General features: G+C 41.0%; 1 protein-coding gene across 2 annotated transcripts; it reads right to left on the bottom strand.

The window, feature by feature from the left end:
- Positions 1–55: 55 nt before the first annotated feature.
- LOC308306129 (calpain-7-like) lies at positions 56–24,562 on the bottom strand. 2 transcript variants are annotated; one of them, XM_080751027.1, is made up of 22 exons: positions 24,210–24,562; positions 20,931–21,039; positions 19,467–19,550; positions 19,014–19,171; positions 18,190–18,257; positions 17,856–18,065; positions 17,220–17,306; positions 16,656–16,782; positions 15,941–16,026; positions 15,740–15,833; positions 15,093–15,239; positions 14,229–14,335; positions 13,911–14,031; positions 13,159–13,303; positions 12,853–12,952; positions 11,358–11,493; positions 9,825–9,900; positions 9,120–9,265; positions 6,295–6,357; positions 4,990–5,120; positions 3,372–3,464; positions 56–2,566 (listed from the first exon to the last, which is right to left on the bottom strand). In XM_080751027.1, the coding sequence occupies exons 1-22, from the start codon at positions 24,309–24,311 to the stop codon at positions 2,422–2,424; spliced, it is 2,535 nt and encodes an 844-aa protein (XP_080607153.1). In that variant the 5' UTR covers positions 24,312–24,562; the 3' UTR covers positions 56–2,421. The 2 variants fall into 2 exon arrangements, with proteins under 2 accessions (XP_080607153.1, XP_080607154.1); XM_080751028.1 differs by lacking the exon at positions 19,467–19,550.
- Between the last annotated feature and the right edge of the window lie 582 nt (positions 24,563–25,144).

The following is a 25,144-nucleotide window of genomic DNA, read 5'->3' as shown; positions in this document are numbered from 1 at the left end:
GACCATTGTTTGTTTGGCATTTGTTATTTAAAGTGACATTCACTTCGGTGGGACAGTTACAGTGGGGCTTTGGCCTTTTATCAATCAATAATTACTAAACACAAAACTTCCCCCATGGCCAGAAAACAAGAATATCAGTTTCCATGTTTACATTGTTTGTAGGGGCTGACATTTAATTTTAGGCTAGGCTTAACAATTGAGTGTAATTATTTTTGTACTAGCTACTGTACAGCTAGAGTATGGCGTTTATAGGGCCCTAGAGACTGATGGAATATACAGCGGTATATGTGCTGTGAACGATAAATGTCACCTGCTTTTCAGAACAACGAACAAGGAGAATAAACATTGGCGAGTGTTTCTCTGGTCTTAGAAGTGTGGATTTGTGGCAAGTGGATTTGATAGACCTGGCAGGGAATACAGATTACAAGGTTATACAGGTTGTTCAAGAGAAGACCTGACAATTACATTTTGGTATTGTCTATGGGATAAAAATAAAATAAAATGAGAAATGGTAGAAAAGTGCAAGTACCAAAAAAGCAAACAAAAAGAAAGTGAACAGCATTGGCAATACATGGTTACGATACAGACTGTACCTGTATACTCACACGCACACACACAGGTTTTCATGCTCGTAGTCGTATCAATCATTCTCGAGTGAGAATCCTCTCTGTCAAAGGCAGGCTGATATTCGGTATGCAGCTAGCAGGCCCACTGACAGAACAAGGACATTGTCAATCTGCTTCCACACTGTGGATCCCTGTGTTGTCGCACATGTGCTGGTCCTGAGTAGAAACCCATACTGTACCTTGTGTTTCTGTCCACTAGCCATAGATGCTGGTGGCTTTCGTTTCAACAGACATGACTGAATAAGTCCTGAAGTCCACACCTGAGTACATTTGGTAACAGGTGCATAAGAGAACTCAGCTGTATACAAAGAATCTAAAGCCTCTGATCTGCGGTTTATACATTTTAAGGAATAGTGTTCTTCATCTACTGACCTTCCTCTGTTATAATACCTGTTTACCAAGGAGTTGTATTTTACTGTATCTCTTTGTATTGAATTGAAATGCCTGTATTTTATTCCCAAATCTTGAAACTGCTCCAGGAAATGTTAACACTTTAAGAGCCTGATGGGATTGTTTGAGCAAAGAATTTTCAGAAAACTGGTTACCTGTCAAGGTGGCGTGAAACAAAGCATTGACAACAAGAAGCTTCCCTAAAATCAGAGTGACTGAGTGCGTGTTACACTGACCATCAGGAGTGTATTTCTGGGCTGCTCTAGACACACCTGCTAGACACAGCGCTTGTTCTGGAGGTTTGTGTTGATTTCCTATCCTGCTAGCCATATCTGGGTAACGCTATTGTCAAATAGAAGACAATGATCATTGCATGAATATCTTGTCATTTGTTGTGGCCATGAGAGCCACATGAGAGTAATTATATATCGTTGTCAGCATGTATTTCTGAATAGATGACTACTGTATCTACTATGTTACTATGGCAAAGACAGCGTGGTGGCCTTCTGTGGCCACCTTTCTTCATTACTTTTAATCTTCCCCTAAAGCCTTGATTCTATTACAAACTGTAATAGAACCAATTGTTTTATTTCATTGTATTTGATGATCCATTATTGACAAGTCTTTGAAGAACCATCAATTATAAAATGGCAACAACTAAGAATCAACTTTGAGGCTTAAACCGATCCACTGAAACTGATTCAAGTCCACGGAAGGCTAGTTGGGGACCGGAGAGATGCTGGGAGAGAACAGCTGAATCCAACATCTTGAGGGTTTTCTTCAGGCCTCTCCACCACCACATCATCCAATGTATGGCTTGAGAATATCCTTTAATGCCACTTCATGTCTCTGTTGCTGTGCATTCCTAAACCCTGCCAAGTCCTCCTCCCTGCAGATCTCCCCTCCAGGGGCGTCACACCAAATTCTGGGCCCTGGGTACAAGGATTCACTGCGGGCCCCCCATGAATGTTAACTATTGAAAAATAGCAGATATACAAGCTCACAGCGCGGCACCGAGTGCCGCGCTGCGAGCTTGTAGATCTGCTATTTTTGAAAAATCATGAAAATGTGTGCCAAGAAACCTATGTTTCCATGTCAATGATGCTCAAACTTTTTCATGTGAAGGACCCACCCCCATCTCAAAATATTTAGTTCCAGGGACCCCCAGAAGCAAAATTTGAGTTACAAATGTTCACTTAAAAAATACATATATTCAAAGATTTGCGCACATTTTCACGACTTTTCAAAAATAGCAGATCTACAAGCTCGCAGCGCAGCACTCGGTGCCGCGCTGTGAGCTTGTATATCTGCTATTTTTCAATAGCTAAAGTTACTAGGGCCCCTCCACCTTGGGCCCTAGTAACTCAGTCCCACTTTCCTAGCCCTTGTGACGCCCCTGCTCCCCTCACTGCAGCTGGGAGACTTTGAGGGGCGTGGCACTGCCAAAGTCCAAGAAGAAGGGTCCTTCCTGTTTGGGTAGAAAGGTGGTGGGGATGACGTTGTAGATGCCTGCTGGAATATGGTCTGCCTCCATGTAGCAGAAACCACACCTGCAAAGACACGAGGGAGAGAGGCTTAATGTTTAATTTGTCATTTTAGATCTACTGTACAGTATTAAAAAGAGTCCTTAAATTGTCACTTTAGAAATGTGCAGATACCCTCTATCTATACACTTAAACTTTATGTTGGTTTGTTTGCTGTTGAGTGATAAAACAACGTTGCAAATTAAGATGATCATCTGGGGACCCCCCAAAATAATTTTGGGACCCCGGGGGTCCCGACCCACAGGTTGAGAACCACTGTTGTAAACAAACAAGACGTGGTTTTACTCCTTCAGGGAATAAGGAGATATAGATCGCACCTCAGTTGCCATGACCACACAGACAGACCAAAATAAACATTTGCTGAACACGTGCAGTGTAACTTCACCTGTTTGATCTAATCTTAATACTGTGAAAGCAAGCCAATGCACATGTTAAGGTACCAAACACATGACCTCGGGCATGTGACAACAACAACAACAACACTACAGCGTGCAAGGGACATAAATAAAAACGGTTTCTCATGAACTATATATGATGCATGTCATGTCATGCTAATTTATGGTTTACAAGAAAAAAGATCCCTTCGGGCGTTGACCCCTTCCGAAATGTACAAAGTGTTGATTACATTTAAATCACTTTCTTTCTGTCTTTGTAAATAAATGCCTATGTGTGGGTATGTAATTATCACCTGGCTTTCATTGTCGTAAAATAATATTTTCCTACATACACTGCAATATTAAATATTGGATATCATCCAGACCCTAAAAGGTGTACTCTACTGTATATATTCCTGGGGGTTGGCCTGACCTACCTGTAATCTCCACTGCTCTTCTTCTGGAAGCCTGCTGTGCCTGGATCCCCCACTGTGGACACAGTCACCACCTCAAAGCCAACACTGTACTGCCTGCAGAAAGACACACAAACAAAGTGTTTAATGTTTAGGAGTAGACAACATTTCACATACAGCATTTATGTTGTCTGCAAACTGGGGGTGTTATCTCTTATAGTGCTTTACTCTGGGTTACAATAGCTGTTGTACCAGCCAGTCTGAGACAAATGTATTTGTTCCACTCTGTTGAGAGGGAGATGAGCGTGTGAGTAGGGGCTCCACTGTGAACAGTGTGTGTGAGAAGTGAACAGAATATTTATCCGATTACCATTACTGTGATGCTGTAGAGTGAGATCAGAAAGGTCACACTGCAGTGATCCCAGTCATTTTGAACTGTGTGTACTGTATGTGTGTACATGTGAGAGAGAGACTCTACATCATTACTAGCTACTGTAGTTAAAATGTAGGCCGAGGAGAGGCAGTCTATTAATGGTTGTTTCAATCAGCCCTTTTTATGCTCCAAAGGCTTGCAACTCTTCTTGTATAATAAACTGGAATAAACCTTTACTTATTTACAGTACTTGCTGCCTGGAATCTAGGGCAGCAAAGGATTTCCACTTCTGTCTGTTAAAGACACTGGCCCAGAACAGAGTAGACTGTGGTAATCCTTAGTTGCTGCCCTACATGCCAGTCGGCATAAAGGCCAGTACGTAAGCAAGTAATGCTTTATTTCAGTTTATTCTACAGGAAGAGTTGCGATTCTTAATGGGAACCCTCGTTTAAAATTTAAACCGTACAATTCATCTCGACACCAAAAGAAAGGTGATGTGCTTAATATCTGTTACAAACATATTTTAATCAGTAGATTATTGAAAGATTTAAAATGTACATAAATATCATTAAATACAGTTCCCACAGCTCTATCTCACACCTATAGACTTAAACCCTCGAGATATACTTAATGAAGTTGACTGGAGTCCCCCAGGGCTACACATCATCACTACCACAGCTCCCGCATATTTTTCCCAAAGCTGACCACATCACTAATACTAAATGTATAAACAGGGTTCCCACACATCTTTACAAATTAATTTCCAAAACTTTTCCAGACTATTTAACCCGAATTCTAGGACTATATAACAATAATTCAGCTCAATAACGAGTCGCTTACTCCTATGCGCAATGCCCAAAGACAGGTAGCGTATGGCAGTGGTTATCAACCTTTTTTGGCCGTGACCCACAAAATAATCATATTTGAACTGGGGACCCGGGCACCCTGACGAGCACTAAGAGTAGAGGAATTTTGTATAACACGGTTTTATTGTTGCGAGGCGTTGTGAGCATGTAGCTAGGCTATTTTCACAATTTCTGCCTCTAATTTTGACAATTTGGCCAATTTTTAATTTGTCATTTCAGAGGTATTAACAAAATCAATAACCAAAGACAATGCATAGCTATTTTTCCAGGACCTTCCAGGACCCTTGATCAATTCCAAAACTTTTCCAGTACTGGAAAAATATTTTTCCAATTTCAAAATATTTCCAGGAATTTCACGACCGCGCTTTTGCCCATATTGCATGAGGTCTGAGATGAGTCTTACCTGGACCCTCTGAGCTCAATAAGCAGGGGTCCTGATCGCTCCAGGTTGAACTGGTAGATGGGGTTGTGCTTGTAGGAGTCCTTGTAGTTGCCACAGCCTCCTGCAGTGGCCCCCTTCCACTGGCCGTTGAGCTGAGGAACACACAGTGGTGGATCCAAATATTGTACTTTTACTCCACTACATTTACTTTGCAGATATAAATTTATAACATTATAAAACATACATTAACCACTTTAGCCCTATTTTATACCGTGGCTATTTGAAAATAGCCGAACAACAACAACACGTTATGAGCTTGTAGATCTGCTATTTTCAAACATTTTGTAATTTACCTTTTGGTACTTTAAGTACATTTTGATGCCAACACTTTCGTACGTTTGCTCAAGTACATGTTGGATCCCGGCCTTTTACTTGTAAGTATTTCTACATTGCAGTATTGATACTTTATATGTGAGTAATTTTTCCACCACTGGGAACAGAGAGAGAGAATTGGGTTCAGAAGCCAGGGACAGGATTGGAAGAGAATGCACATTGCTTTTCAGCACTGTCACTTTCCACTTAATTTGTGCCCTGCACAACCACAGTCTGACTACTGCTGGCTTAAACGTCTCAAGGGTACCTTGAGAGAAGTGAACGAACGCTGGGAGGGAGAGGCTTATAGGGAAAGACAAAACCAGGGGTGAAATGGGGACTGAGAAGAGAACCCCTACAGATGACTCAGTAATAATGGAAAAACCTCACCAGCAGACACAGAAAGGGATATTTGCTATTTGGGCCATTGAAACATGGTACTACATACAAACACTGGTACAGGTTTCTTAACCTAAACAAATGCTGGCAGTAGAACAGAAAATAGTAGTACTATAATGTATTAAGGAACTGCATTGTCATCTATATCTTCCAATAAATGCGAGAAGTCTCTGCCTGCCTGCGTGCGAACGTGCGTGTATGTATGTATGTATGTATGTAATCCCAGACATGCAAACAGCCCCAAGGTGAAAAAGGTGACAACATTTTCTGGGGTTAAAATCACTCTGACATCACAGGATAACAGTAGTATTGCAAAAGGCTCTGTATTCACAACTCGTGTTGTTCCTGACTTGCATTGCCCCAGAGTAGGCTGTGCAAGGCTGTGTACCCAAGTGGCACTGGTCTTGTATTTATAAACGATTATGGACTCATTGTTACAGTGTGTGTGTGTGTGTGTGTGTGTGTGTGTGTGTGTGTGTGTGTGTGTGCGTGTGTGTGTGTGTGTGTGTGTGTGTGTGTGTGTGCATGCGTGCGTGCGTGTACTACAGTACGTACCCTTTTTATGTTTGTGAAGGGTGTTGGAATCTTGGAGAAGGTGAACTTACATCCAGAGTACACCTGTAACAAAATGAATATCACTTAATTCTTTAACATCATTTGTTTTCATGTTATGCAACAGCGGTAATCATTTAGTAAAGCTAGATATAATGTTTTTCTCAATTCTTTTGCTTTTTGAAACACACCAGAATGCTTCAGTACATGTCTGCCTCTACTGTACCTCTATTGCATGATCTATGATCCACACAGAGTGCCTACGCACGCACGCACGCACGCACGCACACACACACACACACACACACACAGAGTTTTACATTACTCCGTCAGACAGTATAAAGCTGTTGTGTCAACGGATGGTAGTGTAGCTTTCTCAGAGTGAGTGATTTTTTTTCCCAAAGTGATGTAGTGGCCAGTACCTACCTACAGTACAGGGCTGTTTCGGATTCCTATGTGAAGAAGCTGAGAGGATATGATATTGAGTCATTTTTACACTTTGTAAGGGCCAAATTGAAGCTTGGGCATGCCTCCTGGTGGACATTTGTAGGGTTCTTTAGTTTGTTATAAGCCACTGGCAATGCCAGTATGGCAGTAGTGTTGATAAAGGGATGGACAGACACACTTGAGGACAGCCGCATGTGTATCTGTATACACGTACATATAAAAAAAAAAAACACCTATATGAGTCACACAGCTGCATGCACAAGAAAAGAATGTGAACATACAAACTCAAGTCAACCCTCACACAGTTATGCACACGCACATGCACATGCACATGCACACGCACACACTCTGACTCAGTTGCTTTCACAGTCCCAAGGTGGTGGTTTCCCATGCAGGCTGTAATTAAATAATAATAATCAGAGTGGTTAATGTCAGTCTGCAGGGCAGTTTATGTAGTATCTAAAACTATGACGAAAAATGTCAGGGAGGGACGACTGGAGAAGAGATCCAAGTCATTTTATGTTTGGTTGCGTTCAGGTGTTGCACTCTGAAAATAGCAGTACAGATCTACGAGCTCTACGAGCTTGTATCTCTGCTATTTTCAGCATGCAACCAAGTGTAAAATTGTCAGTTTCTATGTCATCAAGGCCTGCCAAAATATCTTTTTTGTAAATGTAAATTTAGTCGACTAAAACAAGACTAAAACTAAAACATTTCAGGCGACTAAAATGTACATTTAATTTTATTCAAAAGACTATGAAACTAAATCAAAATGTGCTGTTAAAATCAACACTGGTCCGCAGGGGGGTGAAAAGTGTAGAGGAAAGGAGATGAGATGACACAAGACAGGAGAGCATGCGGTCTTACCATGCATCTGCACGTCTCCCTCTCTCGCAACAAACCCAAGCCAACAACTTCTCTCTCAACCCTGCCAGCAATAGTTCTCCCTTTTGCACATACAGTACACACACTACAGGAAACCAAACACACAGATGTAGTGCAGTACATTGTGTCACACACAATCGTGCATTTGTAGACTTAAACTGCCACACACAATCGTTCATGTCTATACTGTATGTCACTGTATTCTTACACAGAATCAGTATTCTGTGTAAGAATACTGATTGACTACACTGAATTCCTAATCTTGTTTTGCAAGAATGGCAAGACATGCAGATAAAAAATCATTCAGGCGTGTACAAAATGCACGCTCACACCCTTTGACAAAACTAGAGCTGCAACTATCGCTCATAGTGATTATTCTGTCCATTACTTAAAAAAATAATCATAATTATTGTCTTTTTTATATAATCATCAAATTGACGCAGATACATTTGAATAGATATTTTATAATCTATTAACCTCTTAAGCTCTATTTTATATTTCATCACAAACAGTGTTGCACAAAACATTTAGTTAAATTACCTGTTGCACCCCTAGACAAAACAGCCACTTCTATAGGTAAAGTGGTGATAGCATTGTGTTAGGCCACTAATGGCATCATTCACGCATGCATACACTCACCCACTCTTGGACAGGCTTGCAGAGACACAGTTTCTCACTCTCACTAATGTGTGCACAACACCGCATACATACCAAGGGACCCAAGTATAGCCCCAGCAATGCATTAATGTATTATCCTCAGTCCCAGCATCAAACGTAGCTCAGATCTCATCCTGCATACTGCAGACTCTGGGGGACTTCATCCCTGACTCTTACAGAACACAAAGACCGCCTTTCATCTCTCTCTCTCCCTCTCTCTTCTGACTCATCATCCTCTCTTTCCATCTCCCTTCTAGCCACCCCTTACCTCCCTTCTAGCTAGACTGCAGGGTGATATGCTGCCATCACACTAGGCTGACCTCTGCACCATAAGATACAGACCACAGTGTGTTTCTCAATTCAAAAGGATTATTCCACACACACACAGGTGAACTAAGTAGTCCAAGTAGTGTGTGTGTGTGTGTGTGTGTGTGTGTGTGTGTGTGTGTGTGTGTGTGTGTGTGTGTGTGTGTGTGTGTGCGCGCGCGTGCGTGTGCGTGCGTGCGTGCGTGCGTGCGTGTGTGTGTGTGTGTGTGTGTGTGGAGGGGGGGGGGGGGGGGGGGTTGGAGTCAATTCACTTTCCATTCAAAGGATTCTCAACATTGATTTTCAAAATAATAAATAATAATACAGCAAATAAATAAAATGGTGTACAGGTGGTGTAAAACCTCGTCCATTAGTTAGTTGGGTTCTTGTTCATTCCAAAAAGAGAGTAGCTGTATCATGTAAATTAAGTTTACATAATAATGTACACATAATGTATAGGTGTGTGTGTGTGTGTGTGTGTGTGTGTGTGTGTGTGTGTGTGTGTGTGTGTGTGTGTGTGTGTCCTGTCTCACCCGGAGTGTGTAGTTGATGGTGTTTTGCTTCTCGTACTGGGACACCACCAGGGTGAAGGTGTGCGTCCCTGCACTGGTCAGCTTCATCTTGGTCAGGTAGTGGGGACTGTTGATACGGATACCGTCGATGTAGGGAGGAGGATCAGCTGAGGACAGACACACAAGATGCTGTCAGGCAAACATTTTGGCACCAGACAGTTTAACACAAAACACAGCACACTGATTAAAGGAAAGGAGTATTTTTTTTTTACTATTGATTACTCATGCCATGGAGACTTGAGTTCAATAATATTTTGTTGTATTACCCTGGCCTGCATACATGCATTTGGGTCCCCATCCGGAATCAATGAGGGTACATTTATTGTAATTATTGTCATTTATTTTTATTGAACTCAAGTCACCATGGTGTGAGTAATCAATAGAAAAATAAGTAATTTTAGGGGTGAACTACTCCTTTAAGAGTGACATAAGGAAAAGGACTCTATATTTTAGTCAATGATTACATGATAGTAAAACATACTGTTGATGGACACACAGGCCAATGTTAGCAACACACTTTTTGGATAGTGCGATGACAACTCGTTTTGTTTTCTAACACAGGGTTCATTTCTCAGCTCTGTATTGCAAAAGAAAATCTTTACTTCCAGTGTGTTTGGAGAGGCATCGCTGGATCACAAACTGTTACAGCTTAAACCCTTGACTTACCAGGGTAGTAAACCTTCTTCCCATCTGTCTTGTAAACAACAAGGGTGATGAACTCCCGATTTTGTGCAAAGTCATCCTGGGTAAAAAAGAAAATACCAGTCATTAAAACATTAATCAAAAGTAGATATATTATTGCGACCGTAGGTCGCATTTTACAATCAAAACCGTCACAGCTTCTCTGTGTCCTGGCATATTATTATTATTATTATATGAAAAAATGCCATGTAACAAGTGCTTGTATTAAAGCTGAGGTGATGACAGAGCTCCATAAAAATGTTTTTTTCTACATTTACAGTGGTCATTATGGGCGATTAGCCTTTATGATGTGACAGTGCTGCTTCATATTAATATATAGTACTGTATATGAAATGGTAACAGATGATAACTCTTTAAAGCAAAGAGGCATAAAGACATACTGGAAACTACATAAGCGAGCTGGCAGTAAATGTAAAAGACTGCAATCAAATTTGAGTCTTAACAGTTTTACTGCCAGATGTTATTATTTACTTATTGGGTCTTGTGCCAGCAAAAGCAGCTTACCTTTGCGAGGTTATAGACAAAGATCTATTTTTATTTATTTTTTCCTCATTACATAGTGCACTTTGGTCATACTAGCAGTAGAGGGCAGCCTCATGCAAGAATTAATGTGAAATAGCCGCGGTCGGCTCCCATCCGTCCAGGCCACTAAATCGCTACAGAGCAATAGACCCAGAGAAAATAACAAGGAAGCGTTTTGTTACTCCATTGATGCTAACGTCCAGTGGGTTTTTGAGAGCACTTTTACGGGAGATGTGTTAACGGTACACACCCGCGCGACCCCTCATCAGTTTACAGACATCAAAACAAGGTACAAAAGAACGAGCCAAAGAACTTACAATTGGCATCGCGCCGCCGTGAAAAATGGGGCGAACGGGAACGTCCAAAGCGGTAAAAGACTTAAAATATTCCAAAGTTAACAGAAAGATGGTTAGAATGCACAATTAGAGGTCATATGATTCAATTAGTCAGCTCTTCACTAAATCTTCATTAGAGTACATTTATTTACTAATATGACGCCTCAGTGCGACAAGCGACCTAGCCCCTAAAGGGCGAGATCTCCGTTTTTGGAACAAAACCGCTAGTTTTGTCAAGTCGGAGATCTGTTTTTGGCACTAAATGTGTTAATGTTTGTTCATAAATTAATGTCCTACTTCACCATACAAGAATGTCACCCTCTTGTGAAAACAACAGAGCTACAAGCCCACAGCCCATCGTATATTTAAATATTAAAACAATAACAAAAAGGGAACGGCTTTGGAACAGCAACGATATAGAGGGTATGCGCGTGACATCATCATCATACCCGGAAGTTATGCGGGAACACCTACTGGGTGGCAAAAAAAACTACTTTCTGTCCTTGACAGTCCATTCATCCAAACAGAAAAGTCCTATCTGATTGCATTAAACAATGTTAAACAATGTTAAACTCACTTTGTCACTTGATATGCCATTCACTTTATGCATGAGCATACCCTCTATTGTGCTAAAGCTCACCTTATCAGTGATGTGTCTGGTGAGCAGCACCCACACGGCTGCGCCCCCTGCTGGACACTGGACCTCCAGTCTGAACTGGGGGTTGTTGGCCAAGCTGTAAGCATCCTTCACTGGGCCCTGCTTCCCATCCCAGCTACTGCTCACAGCCCAAAGGAACCACACACACACACACACACACACACACACACACACACACACACACACACACACACACACACACACACACACACACACACACACACACACACACACACACACACACACACACACACACACACACACACACACACACACACACACACGAGAAAATGGGTGCATTTATATCCACTCATAAGCATAATTGATTGTCATCAATGTCTCGTTTTGATGCATGGTTCATGGCCTGTTTTGAACAGCTACACACTAATATTAAAAGAATGTGCAGCGTGCCATTTGGGTACATTGCAGGGGTTGACACTAAGGTCTCAGAGGCACTTGCCTACCGGGCAAGTACCGGTCATGTTCTATTTGCCCAAAGGTCATGGCCACTTGCCCGAAAAGTAAATCGTCCATTATAAAATGATAGGTAAGATTTTAATTACCGCTCAATTTAACACTTATTTTTTTACTTTCTGGGGCTGTGCGATAAAATATCAAACCTCAATACCTCAAAATCCAATACCAACAGTGCATAGCTATGATTGAATATGTCTATGGTTTCACACTTTATATTTATTTTTAACTCATACAGTGCCAGGCGACTTTTAGAGCAACTTTCTCACTATGGGCTTCCCTGCCAAGCGACTTTGGGCGACTTTTACTTAGAAAAAAAACAAAAAACAAATTTTTTCAAAAAAAAATTTTGGACCCCAAAAAATGTAGTAGGCATGATAGAAATCGCGAAATTGCATGTTTAACCCCCATAGCAACCCCATCTATCAAACATGGCAGCCATCTTTGTTTACATTATAGGAAAACATAATGGCTATTATCTCAAGAATGCCTGAACGGATTTCCAATCTTTTTTTTTTGTTTGAAAGCTGTGAACAGCCTGCACAAACATGGTGCATGATCTGTGCATGGGTGTGCATGATCTGTGCACTACAAATTACATGGAAGTCTATGGAGAGGGCTGGCACTAATGCCACTCGAGGGCATTTTTAATTGGCAGTAAGTGAGTTAAGTGTGGCAACAGTAAAAACAGCACATTATAGGTAAACAGTGCTCTTATTTAATATTCCACAGAACAGACCAGACAGAGCGCACTGGCCACATTCAGGTGTTTAGACAGATATCTCGTGTTGTGTTTATAGACTGTTGCGTCCCCTCGCAAATGAGCACTTGCACGGTCGGGCAACTCGAAAGCCAACTTCACCCGCCCGAAGGTTTTATTTACCTGCCAAGGGAAGGTGGGCAAGCCTTAGTGTCAATGCCTGCATGGTTTAAATGCCGCTTAGTGTTTCAAAACTCTTGAAGACAATTTGCACTAACACCACATACCATACATCATACACACCTGTGGATGCAAGAGGATTCCCTGAACAGGCTAGGGTTCCAGCTCAGGTAGATGACGTCGTAGTATTGACACAGGTCCTCCCAGGTTATCCAGAACACACCTGAAGAGGAAATGATGCTTTGTTTACTGACGGTGGCCATTTTGCTCCCATGTCAGATTCAACAATGTGAACGTGTACCAATTATTCATACAAAAAGTGTGACTTCATAAGGCTGGGGTACAACAAGCCACTTAGAAACTGTTCTCTTGATAATTCATAGTTGCTGAAGAGGTTTTCCAAAACGGCACAGAAGTGTTCATTTATACCATTGTCAAATTTCTGCGCCGTCTTGGGGTCAAAGTTGAGGTACTTGAGGAGTTCAGGAGTCCAGCTCTTCTCGTCTCTCTCGCTGAACCGTCCCTTCCATCGCAGGTGGCTCCATGGGTTCTTTAGCTGAAGGAAACGCATCCCCTACAACACCAAAAGAGAAGGTTGCAGGTTCTATTCCAGGCAGAGCTGCATAATTAATCATTACGATTAATGTCACTGCCTGTGTGGTAATTGAACCTTTTATTTTCACATGTCCCTGCTGGGCAATCAAAAACTTCACACAGTCCAGTACACAGTGTCATCATGAGGGACCTTTGCATCAACATGCAGCTTTTTAAAGCTAATTCACTGTGTCAGCTATTTATATTGGCTACATTAGCTTGATGAAAACATCTCATCTTCCCTACTTAGTGCCCTTTACAGGACCCTTCTGCTTAAAATAGCTAATCTAAGCATCCCAAGAAAGACACGCCAAGAATCATCAGTGGGATTTATGATTACCTGATTAAAGACATTAAAGCAATGACCATCTGTCCCATTATTTTATTTCACATTCAACGTAATAATGAATGAGCATGTTTATCAAATTAGTTATTTCTGTGGGCACAGCAGAATGAGGAAGCACAATTAGCGTTAGTACGAGTCTGTCCCCGCATAGATTTGACATGCGAGGACAGACAGACCCATACTAACTCTAATATGCTAACAGTGTACTGCAGTGATAAGTGGTTAGTGTTAGCATGCTAACCTTGTGGTCCCGGATGTCAAGGACAGCGTAGGCGTGTGTGGGCACCAGGCCCCACCTCTCCCCCTCCTCCTCCGTCATCACCCCTGTCGCCGTGGTGACAAGGACATCGCCCCGATGAAACCTGGGTGGTGGAGGGAGAGAGGAGGAGAGAGAGACAGACAGACAGACAGACAGACAGACAGACAGACAGACAGGGAAATTTAAGCCAAACTGTTGGACAAGGCTACATCTCTTCCAGATAAACAGGCTCATGGAATCTGCTTTCAAAATAAAGAGATGAATGATTATAATAGCTGCAAACGTGCACAGCTCGCTCACCTCTGGTACAGCATGCGGAAGGAGTCGTCCTTGCTGAAGGACTGATTGTCTGAGTGCATGGCGATGCGTTCAGGGATCCAGCCAGTGAGCGCGTGGAGATCAATGTTCTATTAGACATATGAAGGAAAACATAATGGACAACACCAGTGAAAATGGCGATGATGAACAGTCAATGATGTAACTGAAAATGATACAATACATTGTTGTTGTTGTTGTTGTTTACAAGGACAGCTTGTCTGAAGGAAGCCAAAACAAATTAAGTTTTACTCTTATGTACCTGTACACAAGATGTAACGATAGTCTACCTTGAACAAACGCCTACCGTACCAATGCTGCTTCGTTAAGTTAATTTGAAAGTAAGATTTCCAAGGAAATGTTTATATTATACACTGTCGTGCATAAGCAATCTTGGTGAATACAGGGTTCCCACACATTTTTACCAATGAATTTCCAAAACCTTTCCAGAATATTTAAACCAATTTCCAGGCCTATAAAACAATCATTCAGCAGGCAGGCAGTGTAGCAAAAAATAAAGCATAGAATACAGAACGGTATAATTCCATTCCAAATTTCGTGCCAAATCTTTTGTTACACCAACTATCCTAGGGCACATAATCAGGCTGCAACATGTTGCGTGCTTGTAGATCTGTTCTTTTTGTCAGGTCCAGTACACATTAGGCTATAATCTGTTTGGCGAAAAACAACTTATGTTACATATTTCTTGTATACATGTTTTGGAAATAATGACCACGGGGACCCTGTGAATACAAAGCAGCATAATATAAAATACAGTATAACCACATAATCATACGGTATAAATACTCAAACAGGGGTTTTTACTCTGGGTGAACATCTGCAACGTACCGAGTTGGATCCAGGGAAGTCGTAGCCTCCCATGACCTTCATGTAGGCCTTCTCAATGAGAGAGACCCACAGCTCGTTCCTGTTGCTGGAGTAGGAACATAGCAGCTCCCCGTTGCGATCCACAGGCAGGTAATCATCTATGATCACCTACAGGGAGGACACACATTCTGGTGGGTTCCTTACCGGTAGATGGCAGTCATAAAAGGTAGATAAACGTATCAAACATCGTCTCATTGTGTAGTAGTAAATGAAACTCCCACAGTTGGTAAGTATTCACACTCACCCTGAATAAGAGGACATATTCTCATCATTTGGAAGTAGAGCCAGGTACTACTATTAATTTAGACTTTATTTATCATATATCACAATGTTTCAATCTGGATTTATGTTGGATGTACCGAAATATCATATCTAATCACCAAATAAGTCTAAATTAGAATGTACCTTGGTATTTGTTGTACTTCCAAATCATGTTCTGTCACTCAGTACACACACTGTCCACTGTACAATTAATTAATTTGCTGCTCATCTTCTCATCATTATCAAACATTTTGTGTCATCCACATCAAGGATACCTGCCAAATGACCATTTGAGAATGCTGGACTGAGTGTGGATGCCCATTCTATCCAACCAATCTCCGTCTTACCTTCCTGGGAACGCCATTGATATGAAGTTTAACCATATACTTCCCACAAGGGTTATACTCTGGTTGCCCTCTGCGGTTCTGAGGGTAGATGATGCTGCGAGAAACATGAAACGTTTCAGTGACGATTATGAATATTTAGCTGATGTGATGCTGAGTGATGCTGAAGTGTCTCTCATTATTTACTGGGACCATGTAATGTACCTGGTGATAAGCTTCTTGTTGTAACGCCTCTCATAGGCTGCGCTGATGGCTAATGAAGCCACGAACGAACAGTCAGACACCACCGTCTGAAAATACACAGAAGAACAAATCACATACACCTGTTATACTTTTCATTTTATTTTTTACTCTGTACAATCATTATATGAAGTGATGCCATCTGGTGGCTGAGTTTGCACATAACATTTCAGGGAGTTTAACCTGTGGTTATGAAGAACCAGCGACAATTTCATAATAATTATAATAAAAGATTTAACTGTACTACCTCCTTCCAAACACATATTGTTTGTTTCATCAGGGCAGGGAGGAATATGATCGTAGAGAAAAATAGAGTCTGCAACACTGGTGAATACTCAGCTCTGTTTTATTGCTTCAACGTTTCGATACGTTATTCCTGAAGAAGATCCAAACAGATCGAAACGTTGAAGCAATAAAACAGAGCTAAGTATTACCAGTGTTGCAGACTCTATCCTTCTCTTGTATTGCCGTTTGTCCAGCACCTGGGCCAGAGTGGATTTGTGCATGCACTATCACCCCAGGAATATAATCGTACAATCTGTCCTTGTTGTTCTTATTCCTATAACATGGTGTCATGATCCTCATAACCGTTGCTACGCCCTTTCCAAATCTTCAGGGGCAGGCCTGTATTACAGAACGGATACTACTGCTGTGTTAGAGTTCTAATTAATAATGCAACCTGTTTGATGCTGAAGCTAGACACAGACAGGATCATGGTGGGGTTATTGCAGATCTCGTCTGGTCGGACCCAGCGGGAGAAGATAGCTTTCTGCTTGGGTGATAGCGCCAGCTTGCCCATTTTGTCTCTGTTCAAGGGAACATGCACACACATAGAAAACAATCGTTTAACCAAATTCCAGTGTTTCAGAAAAGGTGGATAACAATGCTAGCAAACATTTTATGGAAACTAAAGGAGAAAACCTGTTGCTTTGATTTTATAAATACCAATGCATCTCATGATATGGGGGTGTGCGTACAGTCAATTGTTACAGAAGATCACGCACCTTTTTGAGGCACCTGTATGGATTACTGTATTATTGTACAGTTACATTATTCTAAACTGTTTATATACATTATACAATAGAGTGACATAATTTTGCTCACATCTACAAATCTGAATTGCATTGATTGTACAGTATGATGTATTGAGCCATAATCTTAGATTGCACATACAGTATGAAGCCATTTGACTGGTTATACAGGAATACTGTTTACAATGACAAACAGCCCAAATTTGACTTACGAGAAAGGGACAGGGAAGGCAAATCTCTCCTTCAGGTCCACACTCATAAAGGGAACATAAGCTATGTTGTTGATTGTAGATGTGCTCCTATAAGTGAAGAATTACAAGAGTTGTATTTGATCTCAGGCCTTGCAGTAGAATATGAAACATTACACAATTTCCAAGCAACATAAAAACATTAGAGCCACTGTACTTTCTTATTTTGGTTATGTGTATCTAAAGTAATCTTGACGGGACAGACATTTCTGTTCTTCACCCTTTCATTAGCAGTGGAAAAATCGTTTATTTATAAAAAAAAAAACATGTTTTCATTTTCTAAGAATCCACACATTTCCAGTTGTCAATTTAAAGACTGGACTTGGAAGAAATTGGCTCTGTGTCAGTTTAATGTTTATGTTGATAGTGGCTAGCTGGGAAATACACCTTTCAAGTACTGTAGGTTCAACATTATTCGTCATAAACAAGAACAGCAATATTGACCATGGGTCTACAGATCTATACGATATTTATTAACATGCAAATAACACATCCTCTACTAACTATGTTTTGCCAAATTCCATACATTTTCCGTTCTGGCCAAGACATTGTATTTCTGTGTGGAGCACAATTATTGCTGACACCAGCCTGCTTACGAACCTGAGCACCTCAATCTCCTCTGAGGTGTACCGCTGTCCCTGAGGCTCGCTGGACTGGACCGCCCTGACAGGCTGGGGCCGATCATGAAGGCTGAAGTCTGGCCCAAGGGGAAAAAACTGACGAACCGGACCACCCGTAGGAGCACTGCTGGGCTTGGCCTGAGGCTGTGCTTGAGACGATTTGGAAAGGGAGTCTTTGAGCCCCTCCGCTCTGAGAGAATCAAATGGAAGTGGTTGTTTATTCCAGTCTGGTACATTTGACAAATTGTAGTTGTTGAACTTCATTAAATAAAGTAAATATACACACACTGGAAACAGATCATTAAAAGTCTTACCGGTCTAAAGCCTGGCGAGCCAATTGCTTCAGTTTGACCTGCACTGCCTGGTCTGATGTCTCATTGGACTGTTGAAATACAAACAATGAGAACAGAGTATACAAGTTACAGGGAATAGACCAAGATAAGGCCTGTTATTTTATGAAAAATAAAATATACATAATATATATACATCATATACATAAATATGTATATGACCAACATCTCATGGAATTTCCAAACATTTTGCTACATGTAGCAAGCCTATTTACAAATTCAATTCCGATGCCATGGGTGAGGTAGTGAAAGTATCATTACCCATTGCCAGAGCAAAGCTATAAAGATGTAGGTTAGAGGACGCCAATGATCTTTGAACCTGACACCAAGTGCACATTTAGACCAAAGGAACAGGTCATAGTACATGCCAAGCCATCAGCCATGGATGAATCTATAATAAGAGGACATTGAGAGGAGACTATTACTCAAAACATTCAGATGCCATACAGTATGTGGCATGAAACTAGAAGGGTGCAATTTTGGGAAATTGCAAGTGTGGTTGCACTGACGCGAGTCGTGGGGAATCTACTGGGAAATGAATCCCGTCTTACCATTTATATTAGATATCGTGATGTCAAGTGAAGCATGACCAATCCTGTCTGATTGGACATTATATTGTCCAAGATATCTGGCCTTACAATCCAGATAACTTCAGTCAAAAGCAACTACACTAATTAATATGAAACTAACTTTTCTGGTGGTATAACGTAGCCCAAACGAAGACTAGAGTTAAACTACATTTCCCAGGCTAACAGAACCCTCAAGGCCTTTCCTGAGCAAACACCTACCGTCTGGATGCACAGTTCCACAGCTTGCATGTAGAGCTCAATGGCCTCGTCACTGTTTCCTTTCTCATCCTCGTCGAAGGCCTGAGTGACCAGGAAGTGGGCTCGCTCCAAGTCCACCTGCTGCCTCGACTTCAGTGGATCACTGCTCTGTGCCTGGACTGGGGATACAAGTCAAGGAACAGCACATAATAGTGGATGATTTAAGAGGGCAGAATAGTTGCTCAGTGAGAACATCCCATCGCACAAAAACAGCTAGTTTGTGTTGATTGACAATGTCAAATGTAACATACATAACCTCATGTATTGAGTTTATTTCCTGTGCCACAGCCACTGGAAACACAGCACAACGTCAAGGTATATAATATTACTAGACTTACTTATGCCAACTGTGCTGCACTATTATTAAAAAATACAGAGGTGGTCGCCTGCTGGCCTAGCGATCCAGGCACATACCACATAGACTCTGATGCCTGACAGCATGTCGTGGGTTCGAATCCTGTTCCCGACGACCTTTGCTGTCACTCCCCATCTCTCTCCCTAAATCCCCAAAACAATATGATTCAACGTTGTTATCAATGTTATAAAATTCACCAATACAAATTATGTTTCATTTGGGGTTTTCTCATAAGGAACAAATTTAGCACACAACTGACAAAAAGTACAGCACAATAACTTGAAATTCCTGCACACTGTTTCCTGGCGGCAACACCCATGGACTTCAATAGGCATTTTCTTGTATGCATTAGTGTATTTGACTATTCTCACACACAAACACACACACACACACACACACACACACACACACACACACACACACACAGTCCCATAATTTATGGAAATGTTATGGTCCCACTCGGGACCAAAAAAATAATTTTTGGTTTTCTCTCATTAGGCACAAAGTAGCACACAACTGACTGAAAGTACAGTACAATACTTTTCCTGCACTTGGATCCCTGGAGAGACAACACCCACTGAATATTCAATAATCAGGACACTTCCTTGCGTGTGAGTGTGCATGTGTTGGGAGGGGAGGGTGTTTCCATTTCATTCATGTACTGTATGTATTCCCTCTCCCAAGCTCTCTCTTGATCTCCACCTCTCCTCTCCCTCTCCCCCTCCCTCTGCCTCACACACAGAAATCATGGAAAGAATGACTCAGGACACAGTGAGAATTTCCCCTGGTCCTTTCACCAAAGTTAGCTTAGATCTGTGATTACAAACTGTTCAAATGTAGGGGCTGGCTTGGTGTTTAGAGTTATGTAACTAAATGGTCACAGGTTTGCATCCCATAACAGCAAACAAATCCTTGAACAAGACACTGAGCACTAGGGCTGGGTGCAATAACCCCAATACCGAGTTGTGAAATGCACACTGTGTGGTGTCAAGTTCATAACCGCGATTATTTTAACTAAAGATATTATTTAGAAAAACGTTCGAGCTTAAGTGGATGACAGAGTTCACAGCAGAACTATGACGACAGTTATCGTTAAAACTGTTGCATGCAACTGCTTGCAACCATTATCCCCAATGACTGTTGCAAGGAGTTGCATTGGTGTGACATGGACTTAAAACTGTTTTGTTGCAAGGAGTTGCAACTATTTGCAAGGAGTTGCATTGGTGCAGGCTATGGAAACGCAAATCTTTGAATATACTGTATAGACTAATATATTTTTAAAGCAATTTCTTTTAAACTAAAATCTTTGCTTCTGGGGGGGGGGGGGGGGGGTCCCCGGACCAAAATATTTTGAGATGGGGATCCGTGGCCAAATACATATACAGTAATCTAATTTTGGGGGTCCTTGACATGAAAAGGTTTGAGAACCACTGATCATAGAAACATGAGTTTTTCAAAAACCTTAGAAGGATTTAGAAAAGATTTGTAGAATCGGCTTCAACTCAAGTCTTCCGGTAACTCACCAGCGTTATGGAGGGCTTGTACTCGATCCAGATACTCTGTCACCTTATCCTGAATGGCCTCAAGCTTGGACCCTGCCATGCCCGCATAGATCAGGGCTTGGGCTGCCTCCTACAACACAAGCATCCAAAAGGAAACAATGGTTTCATTATGACATACTGTCCAAGAAATTAGAATAAGTAGGACTACCTCACATTGATGGAAAACCAGGAGGAAGGTGGGTGAGTTGAAGGGGGGGGAGAGACAGGAGGAAGGTGGGTGGATGGAAACAACCAAACCAATGTGGGTGTGAGTTAAAATAATTGTGGGCTCGCCTGGAAGGCGAGCACACGTATGTTATCTTCATTATTTATAGTCAGTCAGTCAGTCAGTATCTCCTCAAAACTTTGGCGCGCTTCATCTCTTAAACGCTTACACCTTTCAACACCATTCAAATTTTTATGTGTTCAGCTTACTGAGGACACGTGTGCTTGTACTTTTGGTTTTGAAATGTTTTGTAGTTTAATTATAAAAAAATAAAAATGTTTAACTTTAAGCACCCAATGCATTTCCAATGGGTTTAGTGAGTGGGGAGAGAGTGAGACAGAGGAAAGGGACCCATGTTTATATTAAGTCGCTGTGGCTGCAATATTCACACTTCAGATATGCTATTTATATCAATGCGTTCACACAGGTCTGCTGTCTGATTTGATCCAAATGTCTAAGCTGTGTGATGTATAAAACTATAGTTATAGTTAAAACTATAAATAAATGTCCCTCTCCACTCTACTGATTGACACAGCTGTGATTAAAGGCTTGGCTGTCATTGGCTGCTCTGTGGTGATGTAGCCTTACATAAGTCGGCCCTGCAGTGACAATGCGAAAGTCTCGGCAGAGACGTCTTAATGTAAGGCTAGTGGTGCTGCAAAGTAACCAAGTACATTTACTCAAGTATATACAAACAAGTACTTGTACCTACAGTACAATTTTTAGGTACTTTTACTCTAATTTCCATTTTTGTTACTTATACTCTACTATAAATACAGCATTTGACAGCTTCAGTTACTTTTTATTTAGCAGATTTTATTATTAATAATAATAATAATTATTAACACGCACGCACGCACGCACGCACACACGCACACACACACGCATACACACACACTGACACACAAACAACTGTTACTGTGTTACTGTGGAGACGTTTGCTTGTATTTGTCTTTGACACATGTTTTGTAGTGTTTTAGAAATTTAACTTAAAAAGAATAAGGTTCCCGGGCGATGGGCTTTACAGTATATATCCTAGAACCCGCAGGGGCACTCTGTGTGGTTGTTGTTGGTTGTCAGGGAGATATCACAACCAATGCATTTCCAAATCAGACGATCAACCGAAGTGGACCCACCTGGCAAAACCACACCCCAAACACTTTAAAAGCCATGAATTTCAGCCTGTCTGCATTTAAATCCTAGTATATCCCATATGCATTTGGATCAGCATGTCCCGTACTGTATACCAACTTTTACTTTACACTTTTGTTACTTATACTCCACTGCAATTGCATTTGGCAGCTTTAGTTACTTGTTACTTTGCAGATTTTATTATTAATACAAAACATACGGTAGATGAATCACGTAGAAGCTGATCTACAATGTGACATTGCGACATGTTGTGATCTTGTAGATCTGCTGTTTTTAAAAAGCTTGTCAATATTAGGACCATCTGCGTACTATTACTTTGATGTGGTTTGCTGGTTTGCAAAGTGTAGTTCAGGGACCCCTAGGACAGACACACACACACACACACACACACACACACACACACACACACACACACACACACACACACACACACACACACACACACACACACACACACACACACACACACAGGTTCCCCATCTTTCTTCCCAGGCTTTAAACAGCCATAACTTCAGTTCCCAACATGCTACTGGTCTCGAACTTTTGTTGTTGGTTACCCGTCCACATTATATTTTAATTTTATTTTGATTTAATTGTCCATACCTTTAAAGGACCAGGTCACCTCTGGGACAACCAGATCTTATTTTATTGTTGTGTGGGACACGATCAACACAATCCTGTAATTTCTTGTGTTCAATCTGTGTTTTTAGATATTTTATTATTTCAGCATGCTACAACTGGTCATATGATGCTTTGTAGCATGATATTGCATCATCTCATGCATCATATGATGCAAAATGCATCATATGACCAGTTGTAGCATACTGAAATACTAAAATATCTAAAAACACAGATTGAACACAAAAAATAACTCAACATTGTGTTGATCGTGTCCCCACACAACAATAAAATAAGATCTGGTTGTCCCAAAGGTGACCTGGTCCTTTAAGTTCATGTAATAACACTGCTTGTCTACATTGTATTTGCATTACCATTTTACGTCAGTAAAATGAAAGAGAGCATTGCCTGGGAACTTGACACTTTTACTATTATTGTTTTGGGTTGGAATCGAGCCCACACTGTTTCGAAGGAACAGTATTTCTAGTTATCCTTAAGCTGTTTCAGTAACGTTAACAAGTTGTGAAAGTTCACCATAAAATAAATGAAAATGTAAATAAACGTTGACAGATACCGTAGCTTATACAGTGGTGTAAACTGTGAAGTAACTAAGTACATTTACATAAGTAATGTACTGTACTACATTGTTTAGGTATTTGTATTTACTTGAGTATTTCCAATTTATTTTACTTTTACTCCACTACATCTCAGATCCAAATACTGTACTTTTACTCCACTACATTTGAAAACTTTAGTTACTAGTTACTTATATTTTATTGTATAATAATAAAAAACAACAACATTAACCGGCTCTATTTTATACATAGGCTATTTGAAAATAGCATATTCTACGCCAATCTACTAGCCCTGAATACATGACTCTCATGTATATGAGTCATGTATTCAGGGCTACCAATCTACAAGCTCTTATCTGCTAGTTTCAAATATTTCAGTAGGCCTACTTTCACTTTTGGCACTTTAAGTACATTTTGATGCCAACTCTTTCATACTTTTTACTCAAGTACATTTTGAATTCCGGACTTTTACTAGTTAATAGAGTATTATTTCTACATTGCAGCATTGATACTTTTACTTGAGTAAACATTTCATTCCAGGGACTCTGTCTCTGTGGGTTCCTTTATGGAACTCTAACTGATCCATACAAGTCTCTAACTCTGACAGTACATTCATTTGGTTCCATTTGTACACTGTCAAGAGTTAAGAGGAAACCTTGAAATGTAAAAGTTATAAAAACCCTGGCTTACCTTATAATAAAAGACAGCTTCGTTGTATTTTCCATTCTGGTCACAGGTGACAGCTGTTTTAGCGAATTTGACAGCATCAAGCTCCAACGCAGTGCAATCCATGGTGAACCACACACAGTATACAGCCTGGATTAAGTTAGCAAATATAGGCTAGCTGGCTAACAAGCTAACGACAGTCAGTTTTTTTATATAATAAACTGAGGACACCAGTCGTCTACAGGTTTGAAAACCATACTAAATGTTACCCTGGCATACTGGCCCTTAAATACTTAATTATCCGCTGGCGACATCTCAATCGTGCCTGCTAACGTTGGTTTGACAGTAGTGGTGTTTACCAAAACAACCATGTTGCTTCCGAGAATGTCCTGCGCAGCCGCACAGCAGTCTCTCTCTCTCTCTCTCTCTCTCTCTCTCTCTCTCTCTCTCTCGCTCTCTCTCTCTCTCTCTCTCTCTCTCTCTCTCTCTCTCTCTCTCTCTCTCTCTCTCTCTCACACACACACACACACACACACACACACACACACACACACACACACACACACACACACACACACACACACACACACACACACACACACACACACACACACACACACACACACACACACTGTTATGATTTCGAAATGTAATTCATAGAAATCAAACTATAACACAAAAAAATATATAGGGCCCCTCGATCTCTATAGAGATGTTCTCATACAGGATGTATGGCATTTCAATGACAGGAAATATTATATCCCAATTGAGTACTGGGGGTCCCTGATAGTCAGGTGGGGGCAAGGCACATTTTACTGTACAGGCTGAGGGTTAGGTGGGCAAAGTGGGTATAGTAGATGGAGACAGTGCTCAGGATAGCCTACCCTTTGAAAGCATTCAAAGCAACACAGTTGTGATGGGTTGTTAGAAGCAAGTCAAACAAATTGTCCAAATGACTA

This window comes from Nannobrachium achirus (assembly GCF_963921795.1).
Source record: "Nannobrachium achirus genome assembly, chromosome: 2".
Taxonomy (NCBI): Eukaryota; Metazoa; Chordata; class Actinopteri; order Myctophiformes; family Myctophidae; genus Nannobrachium; species Nannobrachium achirus.
Note: the sequence above shows the minus strand (reverse complement) of the source record. Positions and strands in the feature narration are given on the sequence as shown.

Coding starts and splice junctions, on each gene's coding strand:
- LOC308306129 (XM_080751027.1), bottom strand. CDS start 24,311: ATGGATTGCACTGCGTTGGAGCTTGATGCTGTCAAATTCGCTAAAACA. Junction 11,494..12,852: donor GAATCCTCTTGCATCCACAG/GTGTGTATGATG, acceptor GGCTGTGAGCAG/TAGCTGGGATGGGAAGCAGG. Junction 6,358..9,119: donor CCATCAACTACACACTCCGG/GTGAGACAGGAC, acceptor ATTTTGTTACAG/GTGTACTCTGGATGTAAGTT.